Source organism: Triticum urartu, chromosome 6A (genome assembly GCF_056163025.1).
Source record: "Triticum urartu cultivar PI428250 chromosome 6A, HENAU_Tu73, whole genome shotgun sequence".
Classification (NCBI taxonomy): Eukaryota; Viridiplantae; Streptophyta; class Magnoliopsida; order Poales; family Poaceae; genus Triticum; species Triticum urartu.
In genome coordinates this window covers 594,699,095-594,711,682 of record NC_141878.1, presented here as the reverse complement: position 1 = coordinate 594,711,682, position 12,588 = coordinate 594,699,095, and the positions used below count along the sequence as shown (strand labels likewise).

The following is a 12,588-nucleotide window of genomic DNA, read 5'->3' as shown; positions in this document are numbered from 1 at the left end:
GCCCGGTGACCAGAACAGCGTGTCACACGCGAATTCAGACACGGAGACCGATTTCCAACCCTGGTCGGTCCACACCATACTACGGTGTTCAGTTTTGAACGTGTCCGTTCATTGCCATGAGATATAAAGATTCTATACATCTTTGTAAAATCTACATATATTTTTTAACATAGTACGGATGCAAGCCTATATATACGCGCATACACTCAATCGTATGAACGCACATATACACACCCTACTTCTATGAGATCCTTCAAGAAATTGAGCGTCAGAAATTCTAAAATAAATACAAGATAAATGTGATCACCAGGATTTGAATCCTGGTAGGCTGAGGATACCACCGACCTCTAACCACTCAACCCCGGGTTGGTTCACACACACACACACATTGTAGCGTGCGTAAATCAACTACAGTGTCCGTACACCACAAGTTTTGAGGCAGCAACGCTACTCTTTCTTTATCTCTGAATTCATATAATCTCTGGAAAAAATTTATGTACAACCTGTATTAGTAACACATGTGAGCAAGATAAAGATGCTATTTATGTAGTATAAAGGGACATACAGTATGGTTTTATGGAAAAATAACATGGCAATTTGGTAAAATTAAACCGGCAACCAACTAGACAAGTGACGACAAAATACCCTGGCAACTGGTTTTTACAACCACTGACATTTTTTATGAAATAACTGGCCAGGTAGGACTTAAATGGCAAGCGCAGCAAAATAATGCGACAGCTAGTTTGTACAACGACTGACAAGCTTTAGGAGACAACTGAGTATAATTGAACATATAAGCACAAAAAAAAACACAACGATAACTAGTTTTTAAAACAATCACCCAGTTTTATTAACCAACATGGCAACTGGATAGAATTAAACTGATAAGTACAACAAAACACCATGACAACTGGATTGTACAATAATGGACAGGCTTTATGAGAAAACACGACAACTAGATGGAATTAAAATGACAAGTATAGCAAAATATTGTGTCAACTCGATTCTTATAAATACTGACAAGCTTTATTAGACAATACGGTAACTAGGTAGAATTAAAATGACAAGCACAACAAAAATTAAGGTAACTGAATCTTATAAGTACCGACAAAGTTTTATAAAATGACGTGACTATTTGGTAGAATTAAATTGGCAACCAGCTAGGCAAGTCGAACAAATCATTTATGGAACATTATTTGTATATGCTAATATGTTTTCTTTACATGTTGCTTAAAAATCGTCAACAATACAAGAACAATTTTTTTCATAAATAGTGACATAAGCTCTTACTAGCAAAAAGGCCTGTGCGTTGCAACGGGAGAGAAAAATACCACACTCTTAATTTACAAAAAATTGTCTACGTTCTGAGAATTTGTAGTTACGACCCAAACAATGATGCTCTTAGCCTACAAAAGTGCAGTTCAAGATTCCACATGTATTCTATTTCAACACGGCTTGCTTATAGATTTAATCCGTACAAAGAAATGGGCAAGTGATTATGCATTTATTCATGGCATGTATAAATGGGGTATTGTTATGGGCCGGTAAAGGAAAACGACAAAAACAGTCGATGAAACATTAGCACACTACGGAGAGATGTGTGCATCAAGGGCGGTTTTCAGTTTAAGCATTACCAACTTAGGGTTACTCTTGAACACTTTTTTGCACATGCATATTTCTTAAATACATGAAGAGGATACAAGATTTTTATTGCTTGTGATCCATGTCCTTATTTATTAGTTGTCTCTTGCAAATTTATCTTCAATTTTGTGTCCAATCTTGATTTTGCTGAGGAGTTTATCCCCGATCCGAATCACTACCGGTATGAAAGAAAGACGAATAATGTATTATTGATTAAGATTGCACCCTAGATAGTATTTTTTTACAAAGTGTTAACAGGTAAAATAACATTATATCTAGATTCTACATATTTTTCTAATCAAAATTGATATATGACATGTTAAATTTGGAGTTACAGTTTAGAAGATATGAGTATTTTAAAAAACATTTGATTTTGATATTTATTACGGGTTTAATGTCAGAAAAATCAGGGGGCTTTCTATAAAATAGCAGGACGGACTAAGAATACCTATTTCTTTTATTAGTAGGTATAGAGTAGTTGCAGCCTGCTCTTACTGTACCTAGCTACTAGTAATACTAGTACTTAGGGGGAAACTAATAGTCTTTCATTTGTAAAGTAAAATTTTATTGTGACTGTGGCCATACTTATGTTGCTGGCAATGGCAGAGCGACTTAGGGTGCATTTGTATCTAAGGCAAAAACTAAACGAGCCTTGCTGGACAAGGTTAGGGGTTTGGTATGGACAGAAAAATCTAGCTTTTGGTGGCAATTAACCTAATAACCACTGTCAAAGCCTTGCTCCTAAAGTAGAGCCAATTTGGCTCGCCTGTGCGGGCAACCAACAGGCGCAAAAAATCAATTCCACTTCCCTGTGCACTCGTAACATAACTCCCCTTCATGAGTGAGTCACCGTCCACGACGCGCCCACACCATTGGAGTTGTTTTATGTCATGTTATCCAGCGTATGACATGTTGCAATCAAACAACCAGGTTTGCTCTTACGAGCTCTTTCTCAGACCGGCTAAGGAAATCTACCCTAGTTAAGCAAGGCTAGCTAATGAACCAAACGTGTCGTAGAAGTGAGGGGGCAATGCCCCCCCCCCCCCCCCCCCCAAAAAAAACTAGTTTTGAGAAAAATGGGATGGTGGGTGCTAAATTGGAATAAATTGTCTTGTGCCCCCTTCATATCTTCATCATTATTATTAACTATGATACTTTAGACCTTCAGTTTTATTAATTATTTTAGAATTAGGTGGTTTGTATTCAGACTTATAAGCACGTTGCATGTGCCATAAAATGAATGTAAAAAAGAATAAACCCAAGCACTCATACCACCAAATTATAATAAAGTCTTGTAAGGATCTCATGAGGCTAATAATTTTCTTTTTGCAGATGACACATGACTGTTTTGGGGACTCCCGTACTTCACCAAGATGTTGCTGCAGGACGGCAATGTGAATAAGTCATCCTACGTTGTGCACCGTGACCAAGAAAGATGGGAAAATGAGAGAAGTTAATGTTTATTTGCTAATTAATAGCATTGCATGCACTGAACTAACCACTGCATGTCGTGTTTGGTAGTCTCGAGTCATTGAAAACATGCACGGCCCACATCTCTTATTAGTTGATATGTCAAGAAACAAGAAACGAGGTGAGAGTTAATGCACCACGCCTAAGTGTTTTGGGATTATTTGGTTTTCTTAAGGTGACTTATACACCTAGACGGAGGGAGTATAAGGTTAGAACTTTTTTTTAACTTTCTTTCTATCTCTTTTCTCTAATTAAATGTTTTTATCTACGAGCACGCGTAGAGGCTTGCTCTTGCATGTTAGCCCGCTCCATCATTTTTTTTTTGTCTCTCTCCTCCACATAGGCAAAGGTGCCATGTAAGCGGACTTATAGCCCACTATTGTACTTGCTCTTAGCCATCTCAAAAACAATCAACAACTCAATATCACCCTCCCGTTGGGTCCATCTGTCACGATTCACATCGTACTTAGGGTAATCACAAGAGAGTGCATGCGTGCGTAAGTGTAACAAGTGTATACGCGTCTAAGTGTAACCATACACATACGTATATACAATCCCTTGTGTTGTTGGTCTATTTTTTCTAACCATCCATGTTGTTTTATTTGTGATTAAAGAGTAGGAGTAGAAGACAAGGTGGTCCGCATAAATTAACACCTTTGAGCATCAGGACATGGTTGGTTTGGTTCTATGGTTGGGAGTGCAACGGACATTATACGCAAACCACATGAAGAAGACACTTCTACTATGTTTTAGACCTTTCCATATTTAAACCACCCTGAGTTCTTATTTTCCGTTTTTTTCTTTACCTAGTGTGTTTTCCTTTTTTTTGCGGGTTTTGGGCTTACCTCATAAATCCCAATTTATCTTTTGAATGCGGCATTAGGTATTCATACTGTTTTACACTACAAGTTTGAATACAAGGTGCGTAAAAGAGACACCTCTTAGACCAAATGTGCTCGATATGTTTTACCCGAGTTTGCGAACCAACATGTGGTTGCATGGTTAGAGGGGCAGTGGTATCCATAGCACACTAGGGTTCAAGTTTTGGTGCTCGCATTATTCCTGGATTTATTTCAGGATTTTTGGCGATGCGCTTTCAGTGGGAGGAGACGTTCCCGTCGATGACGAGGTGTCTAGAGTAACTTTGTAAATCTCAAGATGATATGTCGGCTCAGTCGCTCGAATGTGCGCATAGAGGTAGAGTGTGCGTGTGTGCGTTCATATGGATGAGTGTATGCGCGTATATACGAGCGCTTGCGTCTGTACTGTGTTAAAAGAATATTTTACCTGAGTTTTTCATACCTTGCCGTTTTGGAGTATTTCACAGCTATAATTTGTTTTTTTCTATGGAATGGAATGGACTAAGAGAATTAAATGTACACATCGGGGGTCATTTTAAAACTCTTTTCCTCCCAACAAAAACCAGGCAGCAGAAGTTTCTTTCGCGTTGGAATAGGCCCGTGTTTCTCTGTAAATAGTGGGCCGCGCACGAGGCTGAGCCCAAAACAACGAGCCTCTCTATATTGGAGAAAGAAAAAACACTGCTGCCGGCGGTCTCCTCCTCCTCTTCGCCGACCCGGAGAACCACCGGCCGGGGATCCCCTCCACCTCCTCCTCCTCCACCGCCGTAGTATTTCCCCATGATCCCCCAATTCGCGTTCCTCCTCAACCTCTTGCCCGACGGAGTGGGCGGGGGACCAGCTCCAGAATCAAGAACGTACAGAGGAGGCCGATGGTGGCCGGCCAGCATGCTGGCGCCGCGGGGCGGACGAGGATAGGCGCCGGAGGGAACCCGGCAAAGCGCGACCTGTGCTGTACGGCGAATGGCAAGTCCCATTCGGACGGGCGGCGGCACGGGGAGAGAGGTATGGTTTTCCGCTCTCTGAACTCTGAATCTCTGATTCCCCTCTTATCTTAAGTTATGCAGCATAGTCCTAGAGCCCCAACACAAGATTTTATCATCTACATGTATAATCTATAAGTCCAGTAGAGTGGAACTGATATGGCCCACGATTTATGCTTTTCATCTCTTGATTAATTTACCAACATGACATCTTGAATCAGATAAACTTGTGTGGACATGTGGTGCTGCCTGCAAGCTTGTTCTTGCACAGAAACAACAGAACCATTTACAGCTCTGACCAGAAGAAAAACAGAACAACATAACCCACTCCACTAGAGTGGAGCTGCTACGAGCTATTAGTAGCACGACTTATGCTTTCTCATCTTCTGATTTACCAACATGACATCTTGAATCAGATAATCTTTTCTAGACATGTGCTGCTTTAAGCTTGTTGTTTTGTGTAGAAACAACAGAGCAGCTCACAGCTCTGAGTGCAAGAAAGAAACAAAGTGTCAATGCCATGTATAATGCAGAGATTTGAAACCACAACAATAACATGCTGGAACAAGTTCTTGTTAAATAGGAAAACCGTAAAAGAAGAAGGCATCCACTTCCTCTGTTTCACAGTAGCTGCTTTGACTTGAAAGTGATTTGCTTCGCAGTGCAAGGGGAAGCTGAGCAGAGGAACAGAACCGTGTTCCTTTTATCTGCTCTGTAAAAAGATTGTTTGCAAACCTGAGATGTTCTGCAAGTCTGATAAGCTAGGGTGAGATGAAGATGCTCAGCTTAAACAGAGCTACAATGTTACTACTCACCAAACCTGGGCTCTGGGGTCTTCTCCTCCCCAAGAGAAGGATTTGTAAGTATGAGACTAATCCAATTCAAAGCTCTTCTGGGAGTAGAATTTTTTGCATAAGAAAAATAACCTACAGGTAGTTCCTTCCTCTTACATACTGTATGCGGAGGAGACGCAGATGGATAACAAGAATGAAAATAACTATAGTAAGGGGCTTCGGATTGCTGTAATTTGGTAAAATACAACAAACCATGTTCTTTTTTGTGTGGACGCACAGATCTCCTATGCATAATCTGGTTGCCTATCTTCTCGGGACAGTCTCGTTTCATCTGGGGCCTGATACATCTGAAGCCAAAGGTGGAGCTGAGGAGCATGCATCTCCTGCCACGCCAAAGTGCACTGGAGTTGTTGCAACAAACTTATAATCTATGTTGCTTGCTGTGTTTATGGTGCCTTCCAAAACTTTGACAACCTCTGACATTTACCGAAAAAGGCTTTCGCCCTGCGTTATATATAAAGCAAACCACACATTACAACCGGCCATACAACAAAAAACGGAAAATAAAACGACAGGATACACAACTCTACGGAACGGCTAACGAGCTCCGAAGGACCAGTAGGACATCGGAGCCCACGACGGCCTCAGATCATGTCACCAACGACTGCGACAAAGGAGCTATTCACTGCCAGAGGAAAGCCACACGCTGTCCCTCCCAAGGCCAAACTTGTTGTCCCGTCACTGCCTCCGAAGAGGGCACCCCTGCCCTCTCGTCCTGGATCGAAGGACGTTGTCCCGTCGGCAGGCAGAGCAGCTCACCCCTGAGCATGCATGGGCAGGCCAACCAGTTGCCGAGGATAGGACAACAGCCGTGTCGACCTCACCTCTAAAGGACACCCATACATCGCCACCGTCTCCGGCCAAGACCCAAACGCACACCGCAGCTGCCGAGCATGGACAGTACTGAAGACCGGCAGACCACCACCGCACCGAGCCCCTGACCACGAAGAGCTCCCAAGGCAGCGCCTTCAAGAAGAAAGCGACGCCGATGCGCCGCCACCGCCCAATCCGGAGATTTCAGGCTTTCGCCCGGGACCGAGAGGCGGAGGGCCAGGTGTAGGTCTCGATGTTGCCCACACAGAAGGAGAACGGTGCCATGGGCGTCGCCAACATCGTGACTGGCCTCGCTGGTCAAGGGTTTCCCCCGACCCAGAGCCCGCACCCAACGCCCCTTCGGCCTTCTTTTGCAATCAATCTGCAGAATTGCCATCCTCATCATCCGAATCACTTCTTGCTTCTCTACTTGCATGTCTTGAATCACTTCTTGCTTCTCTACTTGCATGTCTTCACTCTGCTTGTCAACTAGATCTGCTAACTGACCATTCTTCACCTTTTCTTCCAATAAGGTGATAAGATGGATGCTCTCTTCTGGCTGGGAACTGTCGATGTTCTTTCTCCCACTGATTATTTCCATGACCACAACACCAAAGCTGTAGACATCGGCCTTTTCCGTGATCTTTGATGCCAATCATTCAGGAGCCAAATAGCCAGGTGTGCCTCTCATTCTAGTAAGCACTTCACTTATATCCCTATCAATGAGCCTGCATAGTCCAAAATCAGACATTTTACTCCCTTTGTTCCTAAATATAAGTCTTTTTAGAGATTCCAACAAGGGACTACATACGGAGCAAAATAGGTGAATCTACACTCTAAAATATGTCTATATACATCCGTATGTAGTTTGTATTGAAATCTCTAAAAGGACTTATATTTAGAAACGGAGGGAGTAGCATTGAAGTTTTCAATCCAAGAGGATATTCTGTGGTTTGATATCCAAATGTACATTTCTTTTGGTGCACTCCTTGTGAAGATAAGAGAGGCCTTTAGGGATGTTAGAAATAATCTTACAGTGCGTCCTCCAATCCAGAGGAGGAGCATTGCTGTCAGGCTGACAATAGATCTACCTGTGCAAGGATCCTTTGGCCATATACCCAAAAGCCTCCTTGACTTCTCGGCACAGAAACCAATCAATCTCACCAAATTCATAATAGTTGCTGTTTCACATGCTTTGAATATCAAACATAGGAGCTTGGAAGTGATTTGCAGTACAATGGGCAGCTGAGCAGAGGAACATGACCACGTTGGTTTATCTGTTGTACATAGAGAAGGTTTGCACACCTAGGGTATTCTGCAAGTCTGCTACGCTATGAGTGGGATAAAGACTCATTATCTCGGTTCCCTGACGTGCACTGACAGAATTTCAAGCACACATCTTTCTCTGGAGTCAAAGACAGCAGCGTGCACCTATGATCTGGACTTCTGGAGTCGAGGACAGAAGCGTGCATCTATGTGTGACCTCTTATTGTTAGGGATTTAAATGATGCAATAAACTGCGCCGGCAAGTCCCGTTTAGTTAGCTTTAGCTAGGTTGATAGTTCATTTTCCCCAGAAAAAAAACTTCATTGAACTGTTAGACCATAAGTGGGCTTAAACGGGATTAAACGGGACCCAGTGTACATCCCTAAAATTAGTTATGCACTGGTAGATTTAACCATGCATGTCTTTCTTTTTTCAAAACCGTATCAATGTCTTATTTTACACTTGCTGATTCTCAGGTGAGCCTTAGTCTATGACAAGAGCATGGATGTCTGAATTGGATAGCAAGCCTCACCTGCATCTCTGATCCTAGCAATCACTCACTCATGTAAGGATTCAGGAATTCAGCAATCAGGTGATATTGAACACCTAGCTAGTCAGCTATGCCATGTCAAGGATGAATACAAGCCACACTGTCGACAGATACTAGTTCAAGATTCGTAATCGCTGTCATTTTAACTAGAACCTGGGATTATCATGAATCTCTATAGATAATGCAGATGATGGAGATGCTGCGCTGATTTTTGCAAAGGCATATGAACAGGTGAAACCAAAGTATAACCATTTAACTGCTTGGCCACATGAAGTGTTTGTTCCTGCAAGTGAGGGGAAGACTGTAGCATCAAGAGAGCAAAATGTGGCTAGATTTTTTTTTAACCAGATAGTAAGATCCACCCATGGATTTTACCAAATAATAATGATTTAACCAGCAGAGCATCAATTAATGGAGCAAGACTGTAACGGAATAATAATGGCTATTGCAAAGTTAAATCTCATCCATGGATTTAACATCCAACATATGGCTGGATTTATAACAATTCCTACGATCAATGTGGAAGCTCAATAGGAGCCTCTAATTCGTAACAGTGAGATGATATTCGGTCAACCCTTAGTTTGCACCGTAATTAATTAAGGTGGGTCCATAAAAGCATCAAATCATATGCTTGTGTTAGCTTTCTCCCATTGGCCACCATGATATTTTAGCTAGGCAAAGACCTCGAGCCATTCACAAGTCATGGTTAGTTTATTAACTTGTGCCTTAATGTACGGGCCACTAGCCCACTACCCACAGCTAATCAACTGCTCAAAGGACGTGCAGTTTAGACTTTTTTTGTGTCTGTGTGTCTGTGTGTGGGAGGGGGGCGGGGGATGACGTGCAGTTTAGACTTTGCACATAGTGTATGCACTAATATAGACAGGCTCCAAAGGCTCCTTTTTGGAAACCTTGACTCGCAACACGTTCTGGTCGTGGTTGTGCCCCTAAACCATGTACATCACCGGCGATCGCCTTCACACCAAAGGCTCCTCGGTCGCTCCTCGCCGGCAATGAGCGGAGGGGCGCACTGAAGAGGAGAAGGCAGCACGCTGCTATCCCCTTGGCAAGTCTCTCTCTCTCTCTCTCTCTCTCTCTCGCTCTCTCTCTCTCTGCATGTGCTTACTTATTATTTTTCCTGCTCTCATCAGGTCGATCGCTAGTCCAGGACACTAATTCTTGGCAAGAACCAATGGCCGAGTTCGCTGTTAGCACCGTTCTTGCAAACGTGGGCAATCTTGCTGTTCAGGGGACAAGTTTTGTATGCGCGGTCACCTTTGAAGTGGCAGTCCTGAAAGATGAGCTAATGCGAATGCAGGCCTACCTCAAAGATGCCGAGAGCAAACGGAGATCTGGAAATGCAAGAGTTGCTGTTCTTGTGAGCCAGATTAGGGATGCCGCATATGAGGCTGAGAATGCCATCGCAGCTGCAGAGTACATGAAGAAGAGAAACATGATAAAGAAGGGCTTCAAGGCTGCAGTCTCAAGGTATGCTCGCTTACCGGGTGATTTGACTACCCTTCGTAAAGTTGGTGTTAAAATTCAGCGTGTAAGAAGGAAGCTCAATGAGATATTTCAGAGTGTAGAACGCTTGAATATTGACTTGGATATTCAAGATGTGGACGAGTGTCTAGAAGATTATGACCTTGCACACCAAAACTTTAAGGATGATTTTGTCATGGTTGGTTTCGAGAACGAGTACAGAGAAATAGTCAATAAGTTAGTTCAGGGGGGGAATATGCTTAGTGCTATCTCCATAGTTGCTATGGGTGGTGCAGGAAAAACGACAGTTGCTAGAAAAGTGTACACTGCATCCGGAGTCAAACAACACTTCGAGGTGCTTGTTTGGGTGACTGTTTCTGAAAAATTCAAGGTCATTGATTTACTAAAGGAAATTGTGAAGCAAATACCGAGTGATGTTGGTCTGTCTATAAATGATGAAATGAATGAGTATGAGGTGGGAAAGAAGATCCATGATATCCTCATCAAGAAAAGATACTTGGTAGTTCTCGATGATGTGTGGGAAACAGATACATGGGAGCAAATAAATAGAACAATTAAGGCCTTTCCAGATGCGGCTAACTTTAGTAGAGTACTATTAACTACAAGAAAAGAAGATGTTGCGAATCACGTTGAAATGCCAACCCATGTTCATTCTTTGAGATGTTTAGATGAAGAGAAAAGCTGGGAACTTCTTAGTAGCAAAGCCTTACCATCATACAAAAGGTCAAACATACATGATCTGGATAAGTTTGAAAACTTAGGGAGAAAGCTTACAAAGAAATGTGATGGATTACCGCTTGCACTTGCAGTGTTAGGGGGTTATCTATCAAAGAATCTCAACACACAAGCATGGTCCGATGTACTGTTGGGCTGGCCATCAACCAAAGACACACAGATGATGTGGGGCATAATAGCTCGCAGTTACAAGGACCTACCGAATCATTATTTGAGATCCTGTTTTCTCTATCTTGCTGCTTTTCCTGAGGATTTCATAATATCCGTGTCGGACCTTATAAATTTATGGATAGCAGAAAGCTTGATTCCACATACACCAAAGCATATACTAGAAGAAACAGCACGTAAGTATGTAACTGAGTTGACCCAAAGAAGCTTGGTACAAGTTGTTGAAACAAATGATATTTATGGATGGATTGAGAAGATAAAGATTCATGACATCTTACGTGACTGGTGCATAGAAGAAGCAACACAAGATGGTTTTCTTGATGTCATCGATGAGACTACTAGAGGTGAGGCTAGATTCCTTTCATCTATGCAATTTGTATACATTTTCTTAAATATATCGATTCCTTTATATAGGTCCGGTATTTTGTGTTTGCTTGTGTAATAACTTGTTGCTGACATATTGATGGACTCTAACGAAATGCAGGACAAGATGGTGCACCTTCATCTTATAACCTGATATCCTATCGTTCTTCTTTTCAAAATTCGAGTGAGCAGATTCTACAAGCATCACCTAATCTCCGAGCTTTGTTTGGCTTTGGACTTTTATCAATATCTTTTCCCAAGCTAAGATTCCTAAGAGTTCTTCATGTTGAGAATGCGAGACTGGAGAATTCCTCAGAAGTAATTGGCGGGTGCGTTCACTTGCGACACCTCGGATTGAGAAGATGTAGAAATGTGGTTATTCCTTCTTCAGTCAGGAAACTCCTTTACTTGCAGACTATAGATCTGGCAGGGGTCTTTCGGCATGAATCAGAAGTATCAAACTCCCTCTGGGATATACCTACTCTAAGGTATATAGATATTCCTAGAATTTCTCTGCCAAGGAGTGTGCAATTTCAAAAAAGCCTACGGGAGCTTCATATGTTCGCTTCTATTTATGAAATTGAAAAAGATCCGATGCCGATCCTGGAGATGCTTCCTTGTCTTGTGATGCTGGGGTTGAATGGTTTTAAAACTGAAACCATGAGCTTCAAGGCCCAAGGGTTTCCTCGTCTGCAAGAGTTAACACTTGAAATGTGTTCCATTAATTGGAGGATGGAGGTTGGGGCAATGCCGAAGCTATTCCACCTATCATTTAAAAGATGCCCGCAGATGGACGGAATCCCCAAGGGATTGTTGCACCTTCCATCCCTTAGGTCCGTATCACTTCGTGATTTGAGAAAATACTATTTGAGTGACAAGACAGTGAAAGGGCTGAAGCAGAAAGGATGCGAGGTAATAATGCCTCCTCCTCCCTCATGTCATCCTTCCATTATTTCTCTTTGATTCAATTTTACCACCAGGGATGATAACACACTGCCTTTTGCAGGTCAAAGAAAGTCATACTCCGTTCTAAGGATTATGTTTGAAGTATGGTCCAAATGTACAATGCATGTCAAAGGAAGTCGTACTCTTCGAACAGCAGGGATGATCAAGTATTCTTATTATTTCCTAGTTATGAAGGCATTATGGTCCGGTTATGCTCTCCCATTGGATGGACAAATATCTAGCGTATATGGTTGATTCATGTCTGTCATGTGGGCTCTTCAATGCATGCCGTTCTGTCTATTTGTCTCAATAAATGTGTGTGTGACTGTTAAGTATTGTATCAAATGATTTGTATTTTTCTTGGATTAAGTTTATCACAAACAAGCCATATATATTGTGATATTTTTAGCTCATGTTGTTTGTCTCTGAGAACAATT

At 42.1% G+C, this 12,588-nt stretch overlaps 1 protein-coding gene across 5 annotated transcripts; it reads left to right on the top strand.

The window, feature by feature from the left end:
* The first annotated feature begins 4,617 nt into the window (after positions 1 to 4,617).
* Positions 4,618 to 12,559, top strand: LOC125530251 (putative disease resistance protein At1g50180). 5 transcript variants are annotated; one of them, XM_048694642.2, is made up of 5 exons: positions 4,618 to 4,976; positions 8,364 to 9,503; positions 9,589 to 11,187; positions 11,328 to 12,118; positions 12,213 to 12,559. In XM_048694642.2, exons 3-5 carry the CDS (start codon positions 9,630 to 9,632, stop codon positions 12,237 to 12,239), a joined length of 2,376 nt encoding a protein of 791 aa, XP_048550599.2. In that variant the 5' UTR covers positions 4,618 to 4,976; positions 8,364 to 9,503; positions 9,589 to 9,629; the 3' UTR covers positions 12,240 to 12,559. The 5 variants fall into 5 exon arrangements, with proteins under 5 accessions (XP_048550599.2, XP_048550600.2, XP_087385290.1 ...); XM_048694643.2 differs by having other exon boundaries at positions 7,155 to 9,503; XM_087529164.1 differs by having other exon boundaries at positions 5,617 to 9,503.
* The last annotated feature ends 29 nt before the right edge of the window (positions 12,560 to 12,588 follow it).

Bases quoted from the DNA above. Each gene is read 5' to 3' on its own strand.
- LOC125530251 (XM_048694642.2), top strand. From the start codon at position 9,630: ATGGCCGAGTTCGCTGTTAGCACCGTTCTTGCAAACGTGGGCAATCTT. The intron at 11,188-11,327 runs GTGAGGCTAGAT...AACGAAATGCAG, and splicing joins CATCGATGAGACTACTAGAG to GACAAGATGGTGCACCTTCA. The intron at 12,119-12,212 runs GTAATAATGCCT...TGCCTTTTGCAG, and splicing joins TGAAGCAGAAAGGATGCGAG to GTCAAAGAAAGTCATACTCC.